Source organism: Nymphalis io, chromosome 1, assembly GCF_905147045.1.
Source record: "Nymphalis io chromosome 1, ilAglIoxx1.1, whole genome shotgun sequence".
NCBI classification, from domain to species: domain Eukaryota; kingdom Metazoa; phylum Arthropoda; class Insecta; order Lepidoptera; family Nymphalidae; genus Nymphalis; species Nymphalis io.
In genome coordinates, this window is record NC_065888.1 from 9,473,150 (window position 1) to 9,501,040 (window position 27,891).

General features: G+C 30.4%; 1 protein-coding gene across 3 annotated transcripts; it reads left to right on the forward strand.

Annotated features, from left to right (window-relative positions):
• Positions 1-2,918: 2,918 nt before the first annotated feature.
• On the forward strand, positions 2,919-27,760 carry LOC126773663 (cuticlin-4). Of its 3 annotated transcripts, XM_050494814.1 has the most exons (4): positions 2,919-3,020; positions 11,076-11,123; positions 19,657-19,729; positions 25,737-27,760. In XM_050494814.1, exons 3-4 carry the CDS (start codon positions 19,682-19,684, stop codon positions 27,432-27,434), a joined length of 1,746 nt encoding a protein of 581 aa, XP_050350771.1. In that variant the 5' UTR covers positions 2,919-3,020; positions 11,076-11,123; positions 19,657-19,681; the 3' UTR covers positions 27,435-27,760. The 3 variants fall into 3 exon arrangements, with proteins under 3 accessions (XP_050350771.1, XP_050350855.1, XP_050350688.1); XM_050494898.1 differs by lacking the exons at positions 2,919-3,020; positions 11,076-11,123 and adding an exon at positions 19,541-19,549; XM_050494731.1 differs by lacking the exons at positions 2,919-3,020; positions 11,076-11,123 and having other exon boundaries at positions 19,544-19,729.
• The last annotated feature ends 131 nt before the right edge of the window (positions 27,761-27,891 follow it).

Below are 27,891 nucleotides of genomic sequence, written 5' to 3' on the forward strand. Positions count from 1 at the left end.
AACATCGTCTTTGTCTTATCAACTTCACTCGCGTTGAAATCTTTAAAAGGCAGCGGTGATTCGTTAAAAATATAATATAATAGTACATCATATATAAATAAGTCTACATAGATACATCATTATTTATATACACATAAAAATATAATTTCTATATAAGTTACGGATAAAAAATATGTCGTTATAAAAATGTTAAAAAAAGATGATTTTTTTACGTAAACACATATAAATATAAAGATAAAAAAATTCAATTTGTAAAAATAGCTTTCTATGTTTTCATGATACTTGGCGAACAACAGAACAGAACACGAAAGTAGTTTTAATCGGGTTACATAATATTAAATAATAAATAATCTGTTATAGATAATACTTTCTTAATCTGACGTGACTTTTAGTTTAATTTTAGTCGGTTCAGTCTCACTACCACTTCTTTCAAATCTTTCCGAAATATTTAGCTTTTAATTTGCAGTAAAAAGCAAGATGTTTTTTTAATATATATAAGTTACTTTAACGCCTCAAGCTGAATGTACATTAAGTGAATCACAAAACTGGCTTATGCTATCTAGATGCTAAACTTTAAAAACAATTTAGAAATTCAGATATGTTATATACTTGTTTTGGAATTACACATAGATCTTTGATTTTGAAAATTAATTATTATTTCCTCATGTGTGGATAAAAATTTACATTTTTTTTATTCGATTAAATAATAATAGTCAAGGTGCATTTCTTTGGTAAAATCTCTCTTTTGTATTTTTTTCAAATCGTTTCGTCGATAATTTTCTCAATGATAGAATGATGTTTGAACATCAAAGATTTTTGGCTCAATTTTATTTACATTTTATTAAAAGACTTACTTTACCGTATCCTTTGTTACAGGCTAATAGAAAATTCTACAAGGCTCTGATATTAACACTTGTAGTGAAAGAAAGTCATTACTAAAAATTGCACTACGGGTTATGTTATTCTCAAAACTGTAACATTGTATCGATCATATTTATAAGGCTGCCTGCAAGTTAGATTTAAATAACGATAAGATTACTCAACGTCGATATTTGCTTGAATTCGAATAAATGGATCTTATCAAAAATATCACCTCTAGTAACACAGACTCTTAGTTTCATTAGTATCACCTTGGATTCGGTACTCGATACCGAATATACTTATACTTAACCAAACCCTTATCACATCATCTTCTGATTCCCTAAGTTTATTTAAAGCAACTACTACATTACTACTACTATATTGTATAAAATCTCAGAACGTCACAGATGTTTTCAATAATATATGTAGGTAGGCATATTTCGTTAAATAAGCCTACCTATATTATAATAAATTATAACCCATTGGATATTTTCTAAAACATATTCAATTTAGCGTACATTTAATTTCCCGCGAGGGTCTTTACCCCAATTATTTATGCTGCATACATACACACATACACATTACGCACGGAAACATTTTTGTATTATAATCATTATCATCTAGTCCTAATTGATCATGGAAAAATTAAGAAAGCAAGGATATTCAAAGTTCATATCAAAATTACCTGCTGGTAATTATTATTGACTTTATTTTAAGTATTAAACACGCATTTGTGTGTAAGTAGCCTCGATTCGAATTCACAAGAAAACTCTAGAGAAATTGTAAGTACTTTTTCATACTTTTTATTGGTTGTATTTTTATACAACCAATAAATAAATAATATGAATGAATGAATGAATTTCTTTTTTGCTTTTGTTTATGTTTATTTTAATAATACAAAAAAACACAATACTTGACAACCATGTAACAATTATAAAAATATACTATATAAGATTGTATTTGTTATTTAAAAATTCTCTCATTCATAAAAATAATTTATGTTAACATAAATCTAACTTTATCTTGTCCGACTTGTCAAAAATAATAATCGAAAAATGTATTGTAAATGAATATCTGACTTAGAAACTACATCAAACGTTAATTTAAGATTTGTAGTTGTTGAACGCATCGTAGCTTTTTTTTTACTGACGGTTGATTGCAATCACACCTTAAGTTAAAATTAAAATTCGTTCTCGTTCTTAAAATTTAACATTCTATCATTGTATCATGAGTGTTTTCAGCCCATAGTATGATAAACTATGAGTTTCGTATAAAAAAGTAATCGTTTGCCATTTGTTTTCAAATCGGATTTATTTTTTGTATTTGTTACCTCAAAATTACATTATATATGAAAATAAATGACAAATCGATTTCCCAAATTGGTTCCAGTTTGGAAATTTATTTTTTTTGTTTACGAATGTATAGGGGATAATATTGTTTATGAACCAATACTGAAATCTCAAACTAATTTGATTTTGTAATCGAGATTTAATAATATTTATTGAGCTGCATCATTTATCTATTAAGATTTGCTGGTGTATATAAATTCGTATATACTTCATATATAACATATATTCGAAATACCATTTTTTGATTCAAAATACTTAAATGTCAGCCAGTTTAATGATACATTTGGTCTATATTCAGCTTGAGGTATAAAAACATACAGTAAATATTACGTTGTACTAAAAGTATACCTCGATTTCGAATAAAAATAAAGCAAAATATTTAGAAAGAGTTGAAGGAAGTGTTAGTGAATGAGTCTGAACTCTGCTGAGTCAAATGAAAACACAAAGTTACGAAACTTCATTCATGCCTACACGAACGCAGTCATCGCTTTGACGTCAATGGTGTCATAATTTCAAAATCCGAATCCGAGCCAAAACCACTCGATCCGGGATAGAGGCCTTGTGAAAACCTAGCAGGTGTAGACGCAACTTTCTCGTGTATAAAACGCGGCGGGCGCCGGCGGCCGCGACCAGTCCCCCGATACCACTGCACCCGCGCTCGCGCATCCGCGAAAACGAAAGTGACTGATACCTGTACCCTTCAGACTGTGATACTGTGATTGTGTGACTGGAACAGTGATCGGTAGCTCGCTGTGTTATCCTGAAACTGTTTCTTCCAACTCTTACCGCATTCAAAGCTCACCTGAAAAGGTACGGATATGGATTTGTGTTTAGATGAAAATTGTGATGAAAAGTGCATGTGTTAATGCGTCACTTTAGTCAGGAATTATTTAAACGATTTGTTACTAAAATCCAGGATAATAATTTCACAAGAAATTCGTATACGTAAATTATTGTACACAAAAGGCACGATCTAAAAATTGGTGTATTTAATATTTATATTACACAAATTCAGGACTAATAATAATACTAAGGACATTAACATTTGCGTAACATCAATAAGTAAAATCTTAATTGCAATTGTATAACGTAATAAATACAATATAGAGTTTTTTTTATAAAGAACACAACATGTATCAGTTATATCAGTTATATTTTGATAATAATCGCCTTTAGAAAGTTGCGTAATTTTGCTTTCACTTACTACAAAAATTAGCTTGTAAGTTATTCGCTACGTTGGAAAAACATATTTGCATGGTTTTAACGACTTTTAATGAAAACGCCGGCTGTTATTTATTTGAATTATTGAAAAATAGCATTTATGTGGAAGCAATAAGAGCTAAGCAATAATTACAAGCAGATCCTCTTTAAGCGATATGTGGAAGCCCGTTGTGGAAAGTAGGTCAAACGTCACACAGCTCGCATTTTATAGGTATACTGCGGGGTTTCTCGTTTACTTTAATAATATGTGAAATTACCACGAGTGAGCACTACAATTGATTGAGAAAGCAAGATAAAAAGACGCAGTATCTAGATTTGTATAGATTAAAATTTTCATTCAATAATTGATGATGTTTTCTTGTTTTAATTTGGTTTATTGAAAACGAACAAATTACAAAATCTCATTTTCATTATAATTATTTCAAAGTTGTCTTCATTCTAAAGTTGCATTTCAACTAAAATGGCCTTTTATGTTGCAAATTTGATCGAATTTAATTGTAACTGCATATATTTGTAACAATTTTTATAGAAAACTTAAAGTAAAACGTTTTAGTCATTAACGCGGAATACGAAACACAGCCTCATTATATATTTTTAACGGATGCGACATCTAGCAACATATTACAGAAGTGCTCTGGATTATGAAACTCCTTCCAGTAGGGAATCCCATTCTATTGTTCAGAAAACTTGAATTTCGTAACTATGTTCCGGTGGTTGGCATCTCAATGAATCATTATTGTTGAGAAATAATTTGACGTTATATTTTGAAATGTTCACAAATGACAAATGATCATTAAAACTTTATCAGTCGGAGTTTATAAGAAAACAAGTATTCTTAACACTCATGCGTACGTGATTTAAACATTGAAAAAATGTTTTCACAATAAAAACATTTTACTTATAATATAACTTTTGCTTTACTTTATGTAATTTTTATAAATTTTGCACAGAGTTAAAGTAAAGAAAATCATAATATGATCATTTTATATTTTAATATTAAATATACGAATGGTCACTTTCTCTCTTACTTTATAGATTTCATATTTGCGAGATAAATTCTCGAATACAACGGAAATGTCACGGTGAAAGCGTTAATGAGTACGTTGAGTTTTAATTTCCGTAATACGACTTACTTGCTTAAAAGTTACACCGAAAATTAGATGCGATATACATAATTATTGTTAAAATATGTAATTATAACAGATCCGTGCAACCAGTGAATATGTAAAGCTCTTTGAGAATGGGCAATGGGAAATAAAAAATAGAAAAATACCACAAACATAATTTTACCTTATAAAGTAATTAAAACCTCGTCTGTCTTTTATTTGTATTTTTTTCTTTTTTGGTAAAAATTAAATTTATTATTGATTTAATTAAAAGCATATTAAAATATAATATCTATGAATTTTTGGTCAAAGTTGGTTAATTACAATCAAAAATGAAAATCGATACCCTTTATTATAGTTCAATAGTATTTTCCTATCCATATTAAATCGTAGTTGTAGAATAAAGAGACGTAGCGCTAAGTAATTTAAGACAATTATTCGTACCTATCTAATTTTAATACTTTATTGTATAACTTATTGTTATAACTTTTGAGTTAGATTTTTGACAAATCTTTAGTAATTCAACGGAGTGTCTTTATACGTGCGTTTACGCGGGTGCGTATGTACTATGTATTTAGGACGTAGGTGTGTTTATAAATGTTTCATTCTTTTCTTTCGTCTATCATATCTTGTGTATTATGGAGATAAATTATGATGTCGACTACAAAACTATGTAATATGGTGTATATTATATATACATACACACACATATGGTGTTTATTATAATAAGCATAGGCAAAAAATCCCCGTGGAAAAGCAATAAGCTCCAAACCTCCTTAAGAAGAAATGCGGTTTTAAGAAGTAATACGGTAGGACTGCGGTAAATGTATAAGTTTACATTTAATTCGAATTAGTAGTTCTTTCAGTTGTATTATTTGACAGAGGCCACAGGTTCATGGACATAAATTTTGGTTTTCTTGTAGTCAAATCTAACGTTTATAGCTAGAAAAGTACAAAATGCATCTACAGAAATATTAGTAATTATTTCTTTATAAAATGCTTTGAAGTATTAATTTTGGAAGTAGTTTGTAAAGTTTCGTTGCATGTGGTCGGCGCGGGCGCTCAGCGCGTCAGTGGAAAGCGAGTCAGTGTGTCAGACCAGCTTTGCCACTCCTATTGCCATCTTTACACCTGATTCGTTTAACTAATACACGTGTTGTGTTACAATTATTATTCTCTTATTGTATTGCGGTTTACGATATGTGCATACTACTTATAACTTATCGTTATTTTAAAATTTATTTCATTGTCATTTAAATGATTCTATAATTGTTATAGTGCAATAAAAAACAAATCGAACAAATATAGGAGGAATTTGGTTAATCGGGCACTTAAATCAAAATTAATCTAACTCGATTATACAAACAGCACATTCTGAAAATGTTCATGAATTGAGCTTTAAATATTCTGAAAATAAAATTCCTATTTCGTTTCACCGTCGTAATGAAGCGTGTAAAAATTTACAAAACTTAGGTGGTCTGATGACCAAGCGACTCTACGACCATTGAGCAACTACCTATTTAACGCATGAGGTACAATATGTGAGGCTTTATAAATATTCTAATTTAATTTCTTTAAGTAAACTATGAAGTATAAAAGTTTTATTAGGTAGTATCTATTAAATATTATTTAAGCATTGTCTTAATATATCAAATGATTTAACAAAAAAATATACATATATGAATATCATACTGTCCTTATGAATATATATCTTTCTATTCAGAACGATATCTTCTAGACTATTATCTTACAAAATTTTAGCCATTAAATCAATTTAAGCACTATATTATTTAGAAAAATTGTTTGAGTTTTATTTAGTTAAGTAAATCGTTAATGAATCAAGTATTCATTTTTTATAGCTCTGTTTTTATACAGCCGTTTATTTCGACCATTTACTTCGATCGCATTGAAAGTTGTTCATTTCTCCTATCAAGATAATATAAATATGTAGACAATCGTCGATCAAAGTAATTGTCTAAACTCGAAAGAAACGACTTATCTTAATTGCATCTTCATAGATCTGTTCGGTCGCCTATCAAAGTGATCTTATGGAAAAACTTTAATTGTTCTGCATCAAGTGCGATCACATCAGCGCGCGGGAGCAAGCCGGTATTGTTATAAGGCATAGTTTAGAAGTGGAACTCCTTTCTTTTGCTTGGGAAATGAGCCACAGCCTGTATCAATACACTAACATGACCGACAATCTACTTGTATGTTTTACTATAATTATTCATACTGCATACTTTTTCCTAATTTTAGTCATTGTTAATGTAAAAATATACAAAAAAAAATTTTAATTAGGATGTTTTACAAAATGGAATCTCTATAGAAAATTGTACATATACTTCAATTACGTATTATCAAATCTTACACCTCACCAACACTCCTTGGACCTTATATTAATCGAATAAAAAATTATTACAAAAACCAAATAAACATTAAAATGTTTCGTTTCCGCTGTATTTAATGTATGTTAGAAAGTGTGGTCAAATCAAATTTTCGCCAACAATGAACGTAATATGTTAATCGGTGTAAGTAAAGTGTGCCCGTATAAATACCAACAGTAACGAAATATACGGCCCCTATGTGACAGCAATCTCGCCTGATATTTGGTGCGGGAATATTTAACTGATTTCACTTCGGGTATTAAAGTACACCTTTCATATTGCCTCCACATCATTACAAAAAAGTCCACTCATAAAACGCATTTACTATAATAGCTGTTATTAATGTAAGTGCGTACAAAGTTGTAATATAACAAAAAAGAAACCATTATGAAATTAACATTTTTTTTATTTTTATTAAATATTAAAAATATAATTGACAATCAAATCGTACATTCATCTTGTAAAGATAAATATAAACGGTAATTTGCCTGATAATTATTTGGACAATTCCGATATAATAAAATAATATGCCAATCTGATGTAAGATAAAAATAAAATAAGTTTCCATATTACATAAGGAGTATCAAGAGAGATGCTAATATAAAATAAAGAGAAACTAAATGCTATTAATTATTCTCACTGTGATTGTGTTATATTTGGTTGAGTTCTGAAGATTAATAAAAGAAACATGGAGAAAGTGAGCTTGTGGCTCATTTTGCTCTAATTATGACGGATGTTTGTCTTTAAGAATATTTTTTATTACTATAAAATATTAATCATATGAAAGTGTATGTGCTATAATTTCTACTCTTTTAATACGATCGCCGCATGTTTAGTTTCATAATTCTCAAAGTACTTTTTTTCATCTTTCTTAAATAATTAAGTACTTAAAACAGTTCTGTTTAATAAAATAATATATTCAATATAAAATATTTATATTTAAATGTTACGATAAAATTCAATCAACAATCCTGTCAATAATGATAGATTTATAGAAAATTTAATCCAAATAGGCCATTCAACACGCGATCGAGACATTAGTCTTATAGGAGATCGATCGTTTGCAATACATTAAATATGTAGAGATCTGACACATCAATTATCATTTATTAAATACAATCGTACTTTCATTTTTCTCTGAATATAAGTTAAGAAAACTAACGAGGGCTGGTTTGTAATTGTTAGATAAACGTAGCCAATATCAACAGTTTTTTTTTTCTTTTTTTACATTTTTTAGATCCTTTTTTATATTCTTCTATTTTTTAGCTTTTATGGCTCTATCACATGTTGGTTTTTGATGTTGATCTCAGTATTTAGTGACTTCAAAATCAAGAATACTCTATTCAAATAAGCTGTTATAAAACCTTTGAATAGTTATGTTATGTTTTTAAACATATTGCTGCGGTTAAAAACGTAGATTTTACCAAGAGGTATCGGAAAGAAACTCAGTGGTTGCTTTTATCCACCATATAGTTATGTGTTAAAAAAAAAATAATTAAATTATTATTAGTAAAGTAAAAGCCATGTCCAGCTAGACTAAGGCCCGCCTCCTAATAGTGTTTGTAGCTTTACTCAATGAATATTAATTCTTTTATATAAATTATATATTATAAATATGAAGATTTTTTAATACATTGTGTATTAAAAAAACTATAGATTCAATATTATTTCGCCTTTTGGAGATATTTTTGGAGGTATATGTCATTACTATGTTGCACAATTAGTCCATTAATAGTACATATGCCGCATAGGTTTTAACAGAATTAATTAATAAACAGATTTTAAATATAAAGTAATTGTAATCATGTAAAACTTTTTTTTCTGGTTACTAGGATCACATAAATCAAAAGAATGAAAGATTAAAAAATAATAAATAGATAGATATCACTATAGCTAGCGCTACGATGTTTTAAGATCGATCTATCAATTGATACGTATTTAAAATCGATATAAATTTCAAATCGAGATAAAATTAGAAGCATATATAATTAATAAATATAATTTAATGTTTGTTTTAAGCCCGCGAAATTCCAAATTGTTTCGTAAATTATGAAGTAGCTTTATGTATGTAACTTAAAAAGTTACAAACATTACTCAAAACGATTGGTAACTGATGTACAATAATAAAATATGGGATAAATTAAGTATAAATATGAAACAATCTTCACTATAATATTTTAAATGCAAAAGTGAGTTTGTTTAGTTTGTTTATTTGTGTCTTTGTTCTTTATTACGTTTTCACTTTTTAATTATTAAATTATCAAGGGTACAAAAAAGGATATATGGTACATAAAATTAGCCTCCCTCGCGAAGCCGTGGAGGCAATTTGATTTACAAATGAGACGAATATGGAATTTAAATGTTTAGTCGTTACGCCTCAAAATGCATACATACATAACTGGTTAGGTTAGATGAATGTAGACTTAGGCGAAGGGCTGTCTTGACTGAACTAGTGCATTATTTATTATGGCAGCGATTTCTCGCGACTTGTTCAAGATTTCACCACTTTCATCTCGTAGGCATTCGCACTAGTAAATATCATCTATTCTATAAACGGTATCTATTATTAACAAGTTATTCATACTTTAAGTTAATTATATGGTACATTAAAACAACTTACAACATTATTATTAGATATTGTTTCACTTGACATAAATAATGTATGTAAGCTAACGAGTAATACAAATAATTAAGCAACAACACATATTTAATATTAACACTTACTCAAAGTTATCTTATTTAAGAGCTTATTAATCATAAAGTACGTTAATATTACTTATATATACATTTTTTGCACACAAATAAATAAATGAACAATATAGAAAATGAATTAAATGTAAATAAATATATAACAGAATTTGAAACTAGATTTAATAGTTATATAATTTTTATTATATTTTTAACTCAGTAAATAATATCAAATATTAACAGGAACAATGGCTTGGAACTTATCTCACCACGCTAGTACAGTGCGAGTTGGTATATATGTATATAGTACATATAGAGGAATTTCAAGCGATTGAAATTATTACATACATTTATTAAGTCAACTGTCACTTATATTTTAAAACTGTACACATCTCACATATTGATATTTGCTTGGAGCTAAAAAAAAAACAATGTTTTTAAAGTTTTACTATTGTATAAAACACTTAAAATATAATAGAATTAATGAGGCTTTATTATCCTATGTTAAATACACCATTCTTACTTCTGACAATACTTGGTATCAATGCTTTCACTTTCATTTCCGTGAACGAGGTAATACGGGAAGCCTGGTTATCGCGAAAATAATTCATTGTGCTGTTTTCACGCTGACAGTCCAAGGACGGCTTATACTTGCTTACATCTAGTTAACTGTTACATTACAAATATAATGTTGAACAATGAGTTCAACGTTGTATTTGTAATGTAAAATAACTGTAAATGTTTCACTCAAGGACAAAACCTTTCATGTTACGTTGAAGTTTTGGAGTAAATTCCACCACGCAGCTCAACTAGGTGATAGTGGTCGAGATTGTTTTTATCGTAAACATTAACATCATTATTTAATAATATTTATATACATTATAATATATATCATATAATACAATACTCGACGTAGGCGATCGACATACGGTCGGCTCTGGTATAATTTGTTACAAAAAATTGATCGCGTAAAATGTGTCAAAAATTGCGTTTTTTTTTAATAAATTTAATAACAAGAATTATGTATTATAAGATAAAAATATTTCCATATATGTATTTGTAATAAAAAACTATTTATACTGCAATAAAATTGTTGTCTCCACCGTTGTTCTTACTTCCAGTAAGTTAATTGAAATATTTGTCAATTCCGATATTTTATTTGTCACTCGTTACATATATATGCATTAAGGCAATCACACATTGTCAATTTGTAGTTTATTTATTAACAATGAGAAACATTGTACGTGTCTTAAAAACCATAGTTTTGTATGCTTATATACTAGGGAAGAAATTCTTTATATCTCTTACGTCAAAATATGTGAATTATAAATATTATCATTGAAACCGTTTTCTAAAAACCATTTTTACAATACACACAGAACGTAATTGGTTCATTATAATATCTAATTTTTGTTTACCTTTCTTCGGTTATAATTACACATGTGTGTTTTGAATTGTTACAGGTTTTCTCAACTATATTGGGAGACTTTATGCCACCGATAAATACTTTTGTAAGTATAACTTGTATCAGATTTAAACCTTATCGATCGACTTTCCCGCTTCATTCGAATCGATCGACCTTATAATATACAAATTGTATTGAATTACGCAACAGTCGTTAAGACGCGGAAACAGCTGCTATATTTCATGTGCGGTAGATCATTTCTTTGCCAAATATTCGACTTTCTCCGCTTGTAATTACTTAAGAGAGACTGGCGGTTACGCAACGCGTCTGTAAGCCCGTAATGTAAGCTCGATGCGTGCCAGTGAAAGTGCTCGCTGAAGGATCATGCTTGTAATGCGACCAGTTCTGTGTCTATTGTTTTATTTATAAAATACTTATATAACAAAATATAGTTTATATTTTTCTTGTTATATTTTTTTATCGTAGTAAATAATATAAGAGTATTATTTACATTGCTTAAATGCACGCGACATCCTACTGTTGATAAGAAAAAATAAGTTTTTGTAATTAAATATCAATATAAGAGAAAACAGCTTTGTATGTAATTTTTTTTTTTATTTTTAATTAAGATTTTAAGTAATCAAGATGATGCATATTAAACATATTTTTTCATTTCATACATTATTTCATTTATTAATGTTAAATTTAAAATTAACATTAATTATTTAAATGTTATCAACAAAGCTACGTACAGAAAGGTTCGTTTGTACAATTCTAAGCTAACTATTAAGAACTGAGATAAATCGTATAGTCAAAAATGACGTTGAACAAGTCACCGCTTTATAAATCTTTTGAAATTATACAAACGTCGGGTGAAAGTTTAATCTATTTCGAATGAATGTAACAAAAAGCGGCGCGATGAAGTCATCGTCCTTAAATTGGTATCCGCCTGGTGATTTCGACACGAGGGCTTCAAGCGTATCAATTATCTCACGGTATTGCGCAACCTCGGACATCGCCCTCGTCCTTGAAGTATAAATCAACTTTAACTTTCTCTTCCGAGGCGGACGCATTTACCTCGTCGGTCATCCTACTGACACGTTTCAATGTTCATTCTACTGGACAATACTCTAAATATATGGAGTCTATAATGTAGTAAAGCTACAAAGGATAATTATGTTATTAAATAGTATATATATAGTATATATATATATATATATAGTATATATAGTAATAAGTAATATCGTATCGTGTATATCGCTTTTTCCGACGTCCATTTTCAAAGACGACGCCTATAAACTATCTAATAATGATTATTAATGTCATGGATACAACGTATGCTATGTGACCTATTGCGACGTAACAGTGGTCTACAAACTTCATTTTAAAAGTAATTAAATTACGTTTGAAGAAGTAAATACATTGTTTTTTAACAGCCCTCCTCCCTTTAATATTGGTCAGTTGCGCGCAAAAATTCTGCTAATAATACATCTAATCTGGTCTCTCATCTGGTCTGGTCAATCATCTGGTGGTCTGCAATCGCGCGGTACAGACAGATGACTGACAATAAGTACAACAAATATTTCTTTCTAATCTATCCAAAATATATCGGTACTGTAGGTTTTTTTAAAATCTTGTTTCCTAGGTCAGGCGCTGAAGGCTGAACGTGTTTTCTATAGATAGCAACGATCGATATCTAATGCAGTTGTTATACGATGCCGGGAATCGGATGTCGCGAAATTGCGCGGTGCAGTGATGTAGCTAGTTTTCTCCGCTCGTAAGTTCCGGCTGGGCGAGAATGGAAATATTGGGAGGAGAGAATCTAGAACCGGGCCGTGTCTAACACATTTCTAATTCTCGCTAAATCATTTAGCCAACAATTTTATTTTAACGTTTCGTTTATAATATTATTTTATAATCACAAATTAAGCACATGAAAATTCAGTGGTACATGCCCGGGTTTAAACCGATGACCCTGGGTTTAGAGTCACGTGTTCTTACTTATTAAGTTTATAAATATACTCGTATATATTAAATGGTATTTGTTTATTTAAATAAATGTTAATAACAAGCAATTATATAATTTGCGAAATCATTACTGTATTATATTACACTTAGGTTAAATGTACATTTTTTAAATAAATAATTTAAATAAACTAATAGATTTACTTACATAGCACGTCTAATAGACAAGTTATGTAAATTTCTCAGGGAAACCGGGCCAATTTCCTGGAGATACGGAAGCGGGTCTTTAGGCTTAACACAGTTTTGACATTGGAAAGCGCTACCTATTAATTGACAGTGTACTTTATTTGCAAACTTCACTTGCTACCCTAGTTAGATATTTTAAAGCCCGAGCTTCAGAGTAAATCGGTTGGAACAGGTTGCAGCAATTTATATTTGTAAGAACACAGGCGACAGGTTTAATAATGTAAATTTTAATTAAAGCTTTTTTTTTAATATTTCGAAGTTTAAATATTTAAAAATTAATAATCACTTCACTTCACTAAAGTTAATATAAATATAGAAGTCAAAGAGCACTATAATCCGTGTATTGTATATTGAACTGAGTTGGCTCAATGGATAGAAACTCAATAAAATAAGTCATATGCAATTTCTGTCGAACTATTCTGTAAAAACAAGCTCAGAACTCGACGTGAAGTTGATCGTTAATTTACAGAAACTCCGCCTGCGTGTAAGGAGGAGAGAGTCGAGTATTTGTTAAAAATTACCCTATGTCCGTCCTTTGGGTTCAAGGTTTCTTCATACCAAATCTTATAAAAAAATGGTTATGGGGCTTAGCCTTGAAAGCGTAACAGACAGACGAAGATGTCATTTAGAGAATTTACGCATGAAAATATCGTATAACTACGATTGCTTTGGATTTAATTCGGTGTGAGAATCTTCCTTTTTCCGTGAATTTATCATGTGACATGTTATTTATATGCAATTTGGTGTGGTCTATAAACGTATTCGTTAATCAATACGTAACTTGTCTACATTGTTCGAACATCGATTCTCATTATCTTACAGAAAAACTTCGCTGATCGGAACAGCCGAGTTCTTGAGCTTCTATTACAAAAATTTCGTCAGCTCGGTCGAACGTCGATAGATTATTTTTTAAATGTTTTACGTTATGAGGAATAATAGCGTTCTTGCCTTCTCTCTAAGAAGCTTAAAATTGATTTTTTATCAAAATTCAAAATATTGTGAATTATTTTACATATATAATAAATCTTGTGTTAATAAAGTACAGTTGAGAAATATCTTCATTCCTTATCAAAGTATTCAGCTGACGCGTTACGAGATATTAATATAAACGCCTTTATTATGTATAATAGTTTAAATATATTTAAGGCTCTTCGCGTGAACTTCTTTAAGATTTACTTTTATTAATTGGTCATGAGGTAATGAGTATATAAGAAATAAATATAGCTTAAGTAGATAACTAAATTAAAAAAATAAAAATAAATATGTACTAAATTATTTGACAGACAGACAGACACCAATTTTGAAGCAAAATCAATTTTGTACCTACATTGTAATTTCATGCTTTCTCAAGTGCCATTATTATTTGCATATACACAAATATTCTACATAAGTAAGGACACGATATGAATATACATGTGTATTGTATGTTAATTTGCTGATATTAAATAATAATAGACGCGTTCTTACTTACTAATCACTAAATTACGTAATAATAGGCAGATTGGTTAATAGAATTGCGTTGGCGTAGTACTCAAAACAAGCTCGCAGAATCAACGTTGTCATACTAACGAAAGTTACCGGACTTTGCGCTCTTCTAATACCAAGTGCGGCGAAGAAAGCGAGCTGCAAGGCTGCTGTGGTGGTACCTCTCAAATATACTGTCATCTCGCTCAGCTATGTATGGAGTTTGCTTGTAAGAGCAACTACGTGTGCTTAAAAGAGAAAGTGGGCCACCTTACGTTTCTCAGTGCCATTAACATGGGCATTGAACGTAAACATCGACTGTTACTAACTCCAGTCTTGATTGTAATTTATATTCAACTTTATTTCTTATTATTTAAGATTCAATCTGCATAGGATTAAAATAAGAGTTTCATAGTTTAAGTTAGGTAGTTCTCCATTGATATAAAGATGCAAAATTCGGAGAGCAACGAACTGTGGCCAGCGGAGAAAGTGTTGCGTGGCGTAACCTTGAGCCCACAGCGTGGGTCTTAGTCTCGTCACCGAATCATATAATAGATGTCAATGCAAATTGTTAACATCTGCAGGTGTAGCACATAATCGGATAAATATAATTAAACTAGTTTTGAGAACTACATTAAAGATCTTTTAACACAACTGTTAAATCAGGCACTGATGTCTAGACAAGATTAAAATAGATAAACTAATTGCATACTAATTTAATACAGCTTATACTTATATGCAAACATATTGGATTACTAATGTCATTTCAATTATAATAAATTGGTTGACATTGACATGGGCTGGAACAACTAAAATATCAAGACATAGATGATAATTTTCAATAATAATTCCAAGATAATTTTCATAATTTACAATTTTAATTTTAAAATTAAATTTTTTATGACGATAGACATAAAGTAACAATAAAATTTTATAGTTTATAATATTTTTCTCATAAATTATATAATAATTGCCGAGTTATAACATACGAAATTGTCTAAAAATAGATGTTTTTTAGACAATGTATTCTATATTGGGACATAACATTTTAGTTCCCTAGGTTGGTGGCGACCTAAAATGTTTAACATTGACGGTTTAAAAGATGGTTAATATTTCTTACAGTGCAAATAAAATGGACGGTGGTGACCAATTACCATAGGTCAGCCAACCTATTAGAACTAAAAACAAAAATACTTATACGACAAATGGTTATGGCATGGGAACATTTATCAATGAAAAGTGTTAACAATGACGAACTGATGCCTTCGACGACGATGAATTGAATGAAAATTGGTAAATAATGAAACACTGCACAATGAGAGTGACTTGAAGGTTGTTTTTCTTTAGAAATGAAAGCTGGTAAAACAAATTCAATGTCTTCATATCTTTGTCTCAGAATAATTCAATTCTTGTTCGATAGTGGAACGTTCGTAAATTATGCTATTCTTGCAACGCTTCAATAGAGTTAGATTATTTTTCTTTTTTCATCGGAGAGTCGACGACAAATTCTAGAGAAATCTCATAGCGTGTGGTGTTAGCATAGTATGTGAGGAGAATGGATTTTTTCTTTAAATTATATTTTTAAATAGACGATCTTGATATTTTTATATTAAATGGACTTTTCTATAGTTACAATGACGATGGTTTGACAAAGATGGTTTATGATGATGACGAATGCTTATAGTATTTAAGCCATACCCACACATTCTATAAGAATTTTAAATAGTCGTACTTTCTACAGACTTAAAAGTATATCTTAAGAATAATTTAGAGGAAAAGTCATCCGATAATTAAGTGAAACTTTGTGCTTGTAACCAACCAATTAAAAGTCTTAGCACTTGGATGTACGTCGCTTATCAGAGCCGAAAGTGACTTGGTTATGATCATCGTAGCAATTAGACGAAATCGTGTATCACTTACTGAATTTCATTTTTTATTTTGAGAAGATTACGAATGTGTGTAATGTATAATTTTATTAAGAAAAAATATAATGATATCACGTTTTCAACACTTTCTAGATTTACCCACTCGTAATTTTAGAATCAAAAATATTTTTTGTTCTCTAAGAACAAATAATATGTTTTTCTTTTAAATGAAAGAAAATAAGTTATAATATTCTTTTATTTATGATATATTGAAAAAAATCTAATTTAGTGCAACCTTTCTAAAAGTATAATATCCTACATTTATTTTACCTTGAATAATAAAATAAAAATTAATATGGTGCTAATAGGACCTATTTTTATGAACAATCAATATATTAGAGATATTTAGGCCGATTTAATAAGAAAATAACTATCAGAAACGGATCAAGAAACAAACAAATAAAAAAATGAGATTGAATAATAATATTCTTCTTCTTGAAATCTTTCGAATAAAAATTATAAATGTTAATTTGGAAACATGATATTTTATTCCACACAAACATATCAACGTGCTCAAATCAAAAGAACCAAATTTTTTGCGGTAACATGATTTCCATATGTCAAAATCATTTAATACTTACTACTTAAATAGTTATGTTTTATAGCGACGATATATAAAACATAAAAATGAGTAAGTATATAAATTTATAAAATCAGAGATGTAGTTTCTAAACGTAGGCTGCATTCAACGGTAGAGTTAATACAGAGAAATCGAAAGTATTGACCAAAGATACAACTCATGTTGCTTTCTTTAAACCATCTCATATGAAATTTGTGCCTAGATGATTATTTATGGTTATTAAATTGATTATAGTTTCTACCGGATATAGAATATATATAGGAATTTTTATTTTTTTATTTGATATTAATTCATAATTTCTATAATCTTTATATAACTATTTTGTAATGTCTATGATGCTCCTTTTATTGTATAATTTTAGAACTAGAGTCTTCTAAGCGTATTTTAATTCGGCTTTTGATTGATGATAAAAATTAGTATTTAGTAATAGTGGTTCACTTTGAAAATAAAACCTTCATATACAACATAACTGTTTAAATACATAACTATTCTTTTAATAAACGTTATTTGTGCTAAATAATTAATATGTGGCTTTAACGAAACAATAAGTTAACTAAGATTAAATATTATATTTTACTAGTTTGCGTGTCGCCTAAGGCGTTCTATACAATGGTTCAATTAGAAAAAGTTTTGCTCTAAACTTTAGCAGCTTAAATCGAATATAATCTCATACGTGTATGTCAGGATATATAAGATTGATTTGAAGAAAGTTTTTAATTGTGAACAAAAAAAAAGTGAATGAATATATATAACATTATGTTATTTATATTGTTTAAAGACGGCGTATATTTCTTGTTAATAGTTTTATTAAAGATAATTCATAATGTCTATATTCACGGAATTTCTAATATTCATATCTCTTCCTTGCACTAAACTGCTAATGTTGAATGACTTTTACTTGTGTATTTTAATAGCACGTATGAAAAAAAATCCTAATCAAATTAAAAAGTCTCATTTAGATCCGTATTTGTAGATATGTTTTGTGTTTATACACTTATTGTATATTATTATATCAATCATATACTTTGTATTTAGATTCAAATTATAGAGGTATTTAATAAAAACAATGAAAGGCTACTTATATATAGAAAGATCAATCTATTCGTGGTCATGGTTTGATTTTGATTAGCCAAGCGTCGCTCTATATAAACTTCGTTCTTGTTTTCTGCTTAATTGAACTCAGCACCTGCCACGCCAACTATTGCTATAATATCTTTTATAGATTATATGAAAATAGAAAATGCCCGAGGGTCTACTTTCTTACAAACGAATAGCCTAGTTTCGTTCGAATTGGTCGGCAACATAAAAAAATAATTGCTTTGTCTTTGAAACACGAAAATATGAGCATATAGATTATAAGGAAAAATATTTATATTAGTTTCAAGCATTATTCAAAGGATGAGACAGTTGATAAATACTTATCACAACTTCAAACAAAACCGATAAATTATTACATAATGATAGATTGAAAACTCGACATGAAAATCTATTACTAAATATATTTACGGATGATAATCATATACAAGAATGTAAGAAGGTAGACTAAGGTAAGAAAGTGTCACACTAATGCGGGAAGGGTATTTGATTAACGAAGTAAGTATACTCATAGTAAATATATAGTAAATATATAGTCATAAATATTTTATACAGATACATAAAAATAATCGTTTAAACAAATAATGTTAATCATCTAGAACTAGTTAGTTTCAACTTAATATTATAAGATATAACTTTCTAAGCTTGTAAGGGGAAAAATTATAAATGTGATCGAAACCGTAGAAGCCGCATGCTGCGTAACACGTGCGCTACGTGCCGGATAAGTGGCCTGTCGTTATCGTGGAAATATCAAATTTATATCGAATGCTTATACATGAATAAAAGAAATCCGCAACTATTGAAAAAAAATTATCCCTTTTTAAATTTTCATGAATAAAATGGATGTATAATTTAGTTAATGTCTGTTATTTTAACATTTGTGTAACCAATACTTAAGGTACACTTGGATAGCTTTCATTTCAAATCAATATATCAATAATATAAATAAATTATTTTTATTAAGTGAAAAAAATAAAATTGAAATTTATAGAGTTATTTTAAGCTCCATTACATGCATAAAATATTTAGTAATTATGGTATTTATAAAAGGCGACCTTGCTACTAGTAAGGTGAAGGCCACGCGCAGTTTCCGCTCGTCTCAAAGGGAGCGCATCAGTGAAAGATGTAAGTCGGTGCAGTTCCGGCGCTGCACGATGCACTCGGTCATTAGGTCAGCCCCACGCGCGTCTAGGAGGGGACTGAGAGGGGCTCACTAGTCAATGCGACCGCACAAGCCAGTCTCCGCCACCATGCACGGTGCGTTTGCGTTTCAACCAAAGCGCCACTAGCGCACGCGCCCGCGCATTGCGAAGCGCCGCGTGCGCCGTTTCTTGTGTCCATCTCATGTGTTGCGTTGATTGCAGGCCGCTGATTGACTGGACTGTGACTATGAAGAGGATCAGGTTATTGCTGGTCTTCACGACGCTCCTGTTACAGGTGAGTTATTCTCCATTATTTTTAATTTATTATCTGATTTCATGGCTAAAATAATGTAGCCTTAGTTATTAAAATAATTTATCAGAATATTTACAAACGAATACAATTTTAGGAAATTCGTTTTATTTTTATATTCAATAATAAAATCAGCTTTAAAATAAAATATTTACTGATGATGATAGCAGTTTCAAAATATTAGAACGATACCGTTAAATCGATATTAATTGTAAAAGCTAACTGCCTTTCTTCTATATGTGCATCGTCATTGATTCGCTCACTGAACAATATACCATTAGATTTCACCGCAACAACTACAATCATTTTTATATCAATGTATCCACTATCCACGCGTCATGTAGGCTCATTACAAAAGTAAGAAAATCGATATCCCGTTGAAGCGGAGAACTGCCTACATTTAAAAACATTAAAGCTGTATATTGTAAGTTATATTTAATATGGCAGTTAGAGTTAACTAGAAATCGAAACTATCTCTATCCGCATCCGCATCCGAATATATAAGAGAAATTCACGAAATATAAATTACTGCGCGAGTTAATCCGTCTATTTTTTTTAAACGCTACCTGATACCTACGTCATAATGTATTTATTTTAATGTAATTTATATGCAACTCGCTATATGTACTTTTACTAAAATCAAAGTATTGTATTATATTCTATAAAATAGGTTTATATTTATTTAAAACGTTTTCGTCTGATGATTTGCAATTGCAACATAACATTTATATAAATTAATTTATTAAAACTTATATAATGAACATATATTTTTTAAACTCTCTTAGTCTCGTAGTTATTAACGAAATATTATGTATATATACTATATATGTATGTGCAATACACTTCCACATTATTCAGCTTTTCCGCTCGCGTTCCTGGCAAGTAGGCTAATGATTCCGTTAGCACATCTACAAAACAGTGAACCATTGGAAATTAACTGCATATGATCTTCATATATTCTACATCTCAATTGCGAAATATAAGTAACAAATAACAATATTAGACATTCATGCTGATAGTATCTTACGTAAACGTAAATTTTATATTAAACAGGACTTTTAAAAATTCGTATATATTGCGTAATAATTTACACGATATTTAAAACGATTACGAATGTCACGTAGTGTCAATGAACGCCACAATACCTTGAGAGTTGCCACTTTCACTACGGATAAAATTTGTAGCTACAATGATGCAAGACTTTCGTGCGGGCAATTTCCTTTTGAACCGTGATCTTTATTTAGTAATAATCGAGTTGAATAATCATTATCCACAATATGTAACGTCGAATTGTCACAACATTTTTTTTTGTTCGAAACGATAATAGGTATTTAGTGTAATTTAAAAATAAATACTAATTCAACTGTACCCTTAGTATGGCTATTATAACATGTAAAATTGCAAGTAAAATCAAAAGTAGCAAATTTTAAGTGTCTTAAGAAAAAATAACTAAATAAATATTAATGTTAAGTTCGAGATAAACAGACTAGTACAAACAAATTAATGTGTAGCCAATGTTAATTTAACGTACGAGGGCGTAAAATTAAATTGCTTAAATTAGAAACTTAAGTAGGAACGCAGGTTTTCACTAAGCAGATGTTTTTATGCATTGTATTGTTTAAGAGAAGAAATTTCAGCACTTGGTGTTGAGCAGCAATTTGTCGAAGACAATTAATTGAGGATCACTTTCGCTTATTAGAATTACAGATAACAATACAAATATCAATATAAATATATTTTTATCTGTATAATGTAAAATAACTAATTAAAATTGTTAATATTTTAAGTATTTTTTAATATTCATTTGCTTATCTCGACGAAAAACATATAGATTAATCAAAATATAATTTAATTACCAGTTAAGTATTTTTTTGCATTAAAAATAACACAATAGGAAAAAATGTGAAGAAAAAAATTGACAATGAAACTGAAAATGAGGTTCCAAGGGAAAGTATTCACGCATTCCTATTAGCGGTTGTTAGCAAAGTTCAAGGTCCGTCTCGGTGGTTAAATGAAATGAAATTTTGAAAATAGAATTTCCTAAGCATTTTTGTTTATACCTTTTTTGATTCACGACGCCCTACTTATCATTTTTTACATTATGCAGTCTTCTTTTTGAACATATTTGTAGAAGACTTTACGAAAAAAAGTAGCACAATAAATTATTTAGTACTAATATTTTGGTAATGAGCCATAAATAACTGTTGTACTACCATTGTTTATGCTGATTATTTGCTAAACATTTTATTTTATTATTTATAATTGAACGGCAGACTGATAAATGAGTTACATGGTAGTGCTTGATTCTATTCTCTGCTTCTAAACATTGGCATTGTAAATAATATTATCTTTACCACCCCGTTACCACCCAGATGTTATAGTACTTGTATATTTCTATAATTTATAAAAAAATAATAACCTGAAATATACTTGTACGAAATTGCCGGGGTGATTTATTATATTGATGTATATGTATAGTGCATATAGTATTATAATTTAATGGAACAGCTATCCGACACGACCAGAGAACTTTCCGACGCACGTGTATGTAAAGAACTTCCTAATTCAGACCAGCAATTATTAAGAATTTATTCACAAAAAACTTAATAACTTGTATAAACATTCGATTTTATATATTGAGGTAGAAAAATAGTATTCGTTTTGTAGAGTAGACAGTTAGAATAGCGGTCCTTAATCTGGTAAGTTGTGGGTCATACTTAGTTTTGATTATAAACATACCGTAATTCGTCAACTTTTTTTTCTCTTTTCGTATTTTTATAAATATGTAGTTTTAATATATCTTATTTATGCTAGCTCGATAAGAATCAATTGGTAAAAATAATTGCTTAAATGCACTTTGTTTATTACAAATCTAGATCGCAATTGAATACTGTTAAGGCATATTTTCTAAAAATTCACTCTATATACAGTTTAAGGAGACTATTCTTTAATGGAATTTCGCTACGTAACATTTTAATTTGTACATGAATGAGGGAACTTTTATTAGTTGAAAATGTTCAAAATGTAATTGTATAAGTAAACATGAAGATAAAAACTTATTAGGATTCACAAACAATGTGTGTAAACGAAAACAAAATCCGGTCTTAACAACTTTCATCTCCGGTGTACTAAATTTTATCGGAATGTCTTGTTCAATCTTGTGAACGACCTTTACCTATTAAATATTACCTTACTACTTTTATCAATCCGAAAGTTTATATATTTTCATTTTGGTTACAATCATTGGCCTGATTCTAACACATTGAAAATTTGTACTTTTTCATTATTTTTCATAAAAAAAGCTTTACAAATAGTTTGTAAATAGATTTGTGTTTTATCTTAATCGTCCACATCAAATAGGAAAAAATATACACACCAAAAGACTTTCATATATGGATCTTTTTAGACTCAATCCTACTAGTCTAGTTCTAGTCAACCTACTATGTAGGATTACAAAAATTAAAAAATAGTTTGAAATAGTATAATTTAATATGAATGTATAATATAATATATAAAAAAACATTGAATAACGTTGTTCTGTTTTTTTAAGTAACAATAACTTGAACCGCTTCATCAATTTGTTTTAAAATTTGTTTGTTTTAAAATTATGAATTATAAAAAAACAACAAAACCCTTTCGTCGCCACTTTTGAAACTCGGAAATAAGCCGTTCAAGGGGATCATGTTCGGTGGAAACGGATGTGGAAGAATGACGGATGCTTTCACCTGCGCGAACGTACTTAGTCATGACGCTTAAGTACGTTTTGAGCATTTAATCTGTGATAAGCAGTCACGCGAAGCCAGGGAGACAGTCTCGAAGTTTCCCTGGCTTCGCGTGGGTGGGATCTATTGTGTCATTTAGATTTAATAAATAGGCTAAAAAGCATGCATATGCCTAAAAATACGTAATTTTGTTATTTTATCTTTTCATTAGATAACTTTTCTATTTATTACATTGAGTTAAAATGCTATCACGTTATATTTATATTTCTGTAGATGTACCTTAGATTTGTAATTATGTAATAAATGTTTATTGGTTTTCAATTCAATTTATTAAAATTTATAACACAATTTTTTTAAATATGCGTATTATGTGTACTACGTATAAAAACCTTTCGTATATAATAAATATAGTGAAATGCGAATGGTAAAAACATCTAATATAATAATGTGATACCTTTTTGTCACACTAACATTTTATTGCTTAATTATTCCTTAATATAAACAAAATAATCTCAAAAAGCTATTACGTTCAGCATTCACAGATGGAGCTGTAATCTTATGAGATATTATGAATGGTCGGGTTGTGTACAATAAAGTATGATAACTATAATAACTCTTACTCTCATAGTAGTAAAACATTTACAAAAATAATAAAATATTCAAATAGATCGTATTTCTGTAAAATAACGTAGTAAGTGAATAGTTATAGTACTGCTATGATAGACAGATACTAGCAAGTAGTACGCATGCTCTACTATTAAAAATGTTGAAATACTGATAGCAGTGTTGTAAAGCTTAAAAATAAAAATACCTAACAACTGTTCACAGCAGTCTTTTTTAAACACAATAATTTATTCTTAAGTTACGTTATTTATCTTCGTATTTATTTTACGTCACTCATTTTTACACTATACTACTTAAAATTTTAATACACGTGCAATTTAAAATATATAAATTATACTGTGTTATTATATAAAAAAACATTTTTTTTGCTATTTGTACTTCCTTTTTATTATACAAGTTGAATATATATGCCATACCATATTTACAATATGGATATTTAGAGATGACATGCTTATCGACAATAGGATCTTTAGCACAGTCTTAGTAAAAAGTCACGCAGGCATCACGCACGCCTCTCGATTATATGCTTTCACAGTTTTTATATATGTATTCGCAATGCAAGTTTATAACTCAATTTTAAAATATTCTACTTTCAACTTTCGATATTACAATAACTGATCTCACAATAAAACTATGCCCTTATTTGCGGATAACTAAAGAAAGCTATATTTTTTTAGACATGCGCATGTTTGCGCAGGTCCGGTGCTTTCTTCAACGATCTCGAGCACTAGGTAATTTCTAACCGGTTTAGAAAATACGATAGCAATAGCACGGCTCCGGGCTTGTCTAAGTTATATTTATATTTGAAACTTTAAAAATATTTGTATAAATTGGAACAACTGTCATGTGAAATTAACATTTCGGAGTAACTAGTCAGTTAAAAATAAACATCTGCAAGGACTTTTTAATTTTTAAGCATTTATTTTAATTGTGAATATGTATATTATAAATACGTCATTTTCAGTCATCTTTAATTAAAAGATATCGTAATACGTCACACGTAAGTGACTGTTGAATAAAAATCACCTTTATTTTCTTGGGTTGAGTTATTCTTGCTGACTTTATTTCTGAAACTTGAATAAAAGGTTATAAAACCAAATTAAAGCTTATATGTAGAAAGCCGTTGGAACTCATCGCAGTAGTGTGATTGCGCTGATTAATATTATAATTGATCTCGCCAGCTATCCATCAGTGTAGAAAGTCGGAAAGAATGAGCAATCGCGAGATGCCGGGCAAGTCGCACGCGCGTGCCGCCAAGTAGAGTGCGACGCGCCCGTGCTGTTGGAATGTTCATACCCAACGATGCATTCATTATATACGTTAAAACGCTTACTGTTAAAACACATAAAGAAACCATATATCTGTTTTTGCAAATATAGCAGCACCTTATTATAAAATAATTACCCTTAATATTTATACTAACGATGAAAATTAGTTAAATCATAAATCGACAGACAATTGTAATTGTGAATATTGATACGTCATTAACATACATAATAATATGTTAGCTTTACATTTAATTCAATACATTAATATGACGATTCAAAGTGCTCTTATGAGGCTCAGACTTGAATTAAATAATATTTGATTTGATTTGTTATATTTTTCTTTACAAAGTATTGACCTATCTTTATATTTAATTTCAGGATGCAATATGCGAACCGCCCGTGGATTCAGCCTCACTCCCCTTAGAACATCGAGGCGGAGCATATGGTCCACCACTTCCTGCAGCACACACCGATGACCCTTGGCCACTCGCAACACCAGACAGTCCTAAAATAAAGCATCTACAAGTACAATGTGAAAAAACTCACATGAGAGTAAATATCGAATTCGATCGGCCATTTTATGGCATGATATTCTCGAAGGGATTCTATAGTGATCCTCACTGCATGCATCTTAAGCCTGGTACGGGCCATTTGAGTGCAACTTTCGAAATATTCCTTAATAGTTGCGGTATGTCAAGTTCTGCCAACCATAACGTGGCAGCTTATGGAAGTCCTACTCCAAGTGGATCATATGTCGAAAACACTATCATAGTCCAGTATGACCCGTATGTTCAAGAGGTATGGGATCAGGCACGAAAATTAAGATGTACTTGGTACGACTTTTATGAAAAAGCAGTCACCTTCAGGCCGTTCCAAGTAGATATGCTACATGCTGTTACAGCTAACTTTCTCGGCGACAACTTGCAATGCTGGATGCAAATTCAAGTAGGTAAAGGGCCTTGGGCTTCGGAAGTATCGGGTATTGTGAAAATTGGTCAAACCATGACAATGGTTCTCGCTATTAAAGATGATGAAAATAAATTTGACATGCTCGTAAGAAACTGTGTAGCACATGATGGTAAACGAGCACCTATTCAACTGGTTGATCAATATGGATGTGTTGTAAGGCCTAAAATTATGAGCAAGTTCCAAAAAATTAAAAACTTTGGCCAATCAGCCTCAGTTGTATCATTTGCATATTTCCAAGCATTTAAGTTCCCTGATTCAATGAATGTTCACTTCCAATGTGTAATTCAAGTTTGTCGATACAACTGCCCTGAGCCAAAATGTGGAGGATTAGGTGCTGATTACGGTGTCCCGTTACTGGGTGGTAATGCCTTGACAGCAGGAGAATATGGATTGCCGAATGCAGCTCATGGTGAATATGGACCGCCTCCACCTGCACCACACTCTGAATATGGAGTGCCACCTGCATTCCCAGACCCACGGCATCCTGCTGACGTTGCAGGCGCATATTCCGAAAAACGGGATGATGCAGTCCCACCCCCACAAGCACAAGTTTCATCAACACCTAATGCACCTAGCCCATCATCGCCCGCACCTAATCGTGAAGATGACGATGTAAACTTACCCCCACCTCCACCACCGGGCCGACGCGGAGTTTACAATACAGTGAAGAGGAAAGACGAAGGCCACGGAAACCTTGCAACACTGGGCGGACGTCCACGTTCTGTAGAAGATTTACCAGATAGCTTACTTGGAATAAGGAGGAAGCGTGAAACATCAACACGAATTTACAAGCGCGATGCTCAAGAGATGACTGATGTCAATACGAGCCGAACGATTCAAGTAGTAGCACCAGGGGACGTGAACTTTGCTTTAAATAATGCTGCAGCCAATGAGACTGTTGTGATCCAGTCTCCAGCAACCGATCCAGAAACGATATGCATGTCTGTGCCATCGTTCGTAGCTGGTCTCGTTATGTTATTATTAGTGCTGGTGGTAGCATCTTTGGTAGCCGCGTTTCTTTTCGTGCGCGTTCGTGCGCTCGATAGGAAGGGCGGACATGGCACCGCCGCATACTTCGAGACTGATTATGTGAAGCATACAAACTAACGACGATAGAAGGCGTGAATGTGATGCGTGGACATTCCATAAACTCTTCTCGGATCCAAAGAGCGTGCGTGCATCGGCCCCGGCCGGACGGCGGCCAGCTGTCGCGGTTGCGATCGAAGCTCGGTGACATGTGACTTATTTATTTAGTAATTTAAAACGTGTGATGTATATGTTCGACTGCTTTTTGTAAATTATTTTATTCGTGTGAAAACACTAACTGTACTGCCCTTATATAGTCGATATGTCTGTTGTAATTTTGTAAAGAGTCGTAAGATAAGAGATAGACATAAGTTGTATACCAATAAAATGGCGTGTGCGAGTGATGATATTATTTTTTTCATAATATTTAAGAATACCTATTATACTATACTATAATATTTGTTGTTATTAATTGTTTTTTAATAGGTTCAAAATTTAAATATTTTTAAAACATTACATACCTGTATATTTATTTAAA

What these genes read in the sequence shown, in the direction of transcription:
- LOC126773663 (XM_050494731.1), top strand. Translation starts at nt 19,637, where the DNA reads ATGTGTTGCGTTGATTGCAGGCCGCTGATTGACTGGACTGTGACTATG. An exon ending in TCACGACGCTCCTGTTACAG is followed by an intron (nt 19,730 to 25,736) that starts GTGAGTTATTCT and finishes ATTTAATTTCAG; the next exon opens with GATGCAATATGCGAACCGCC.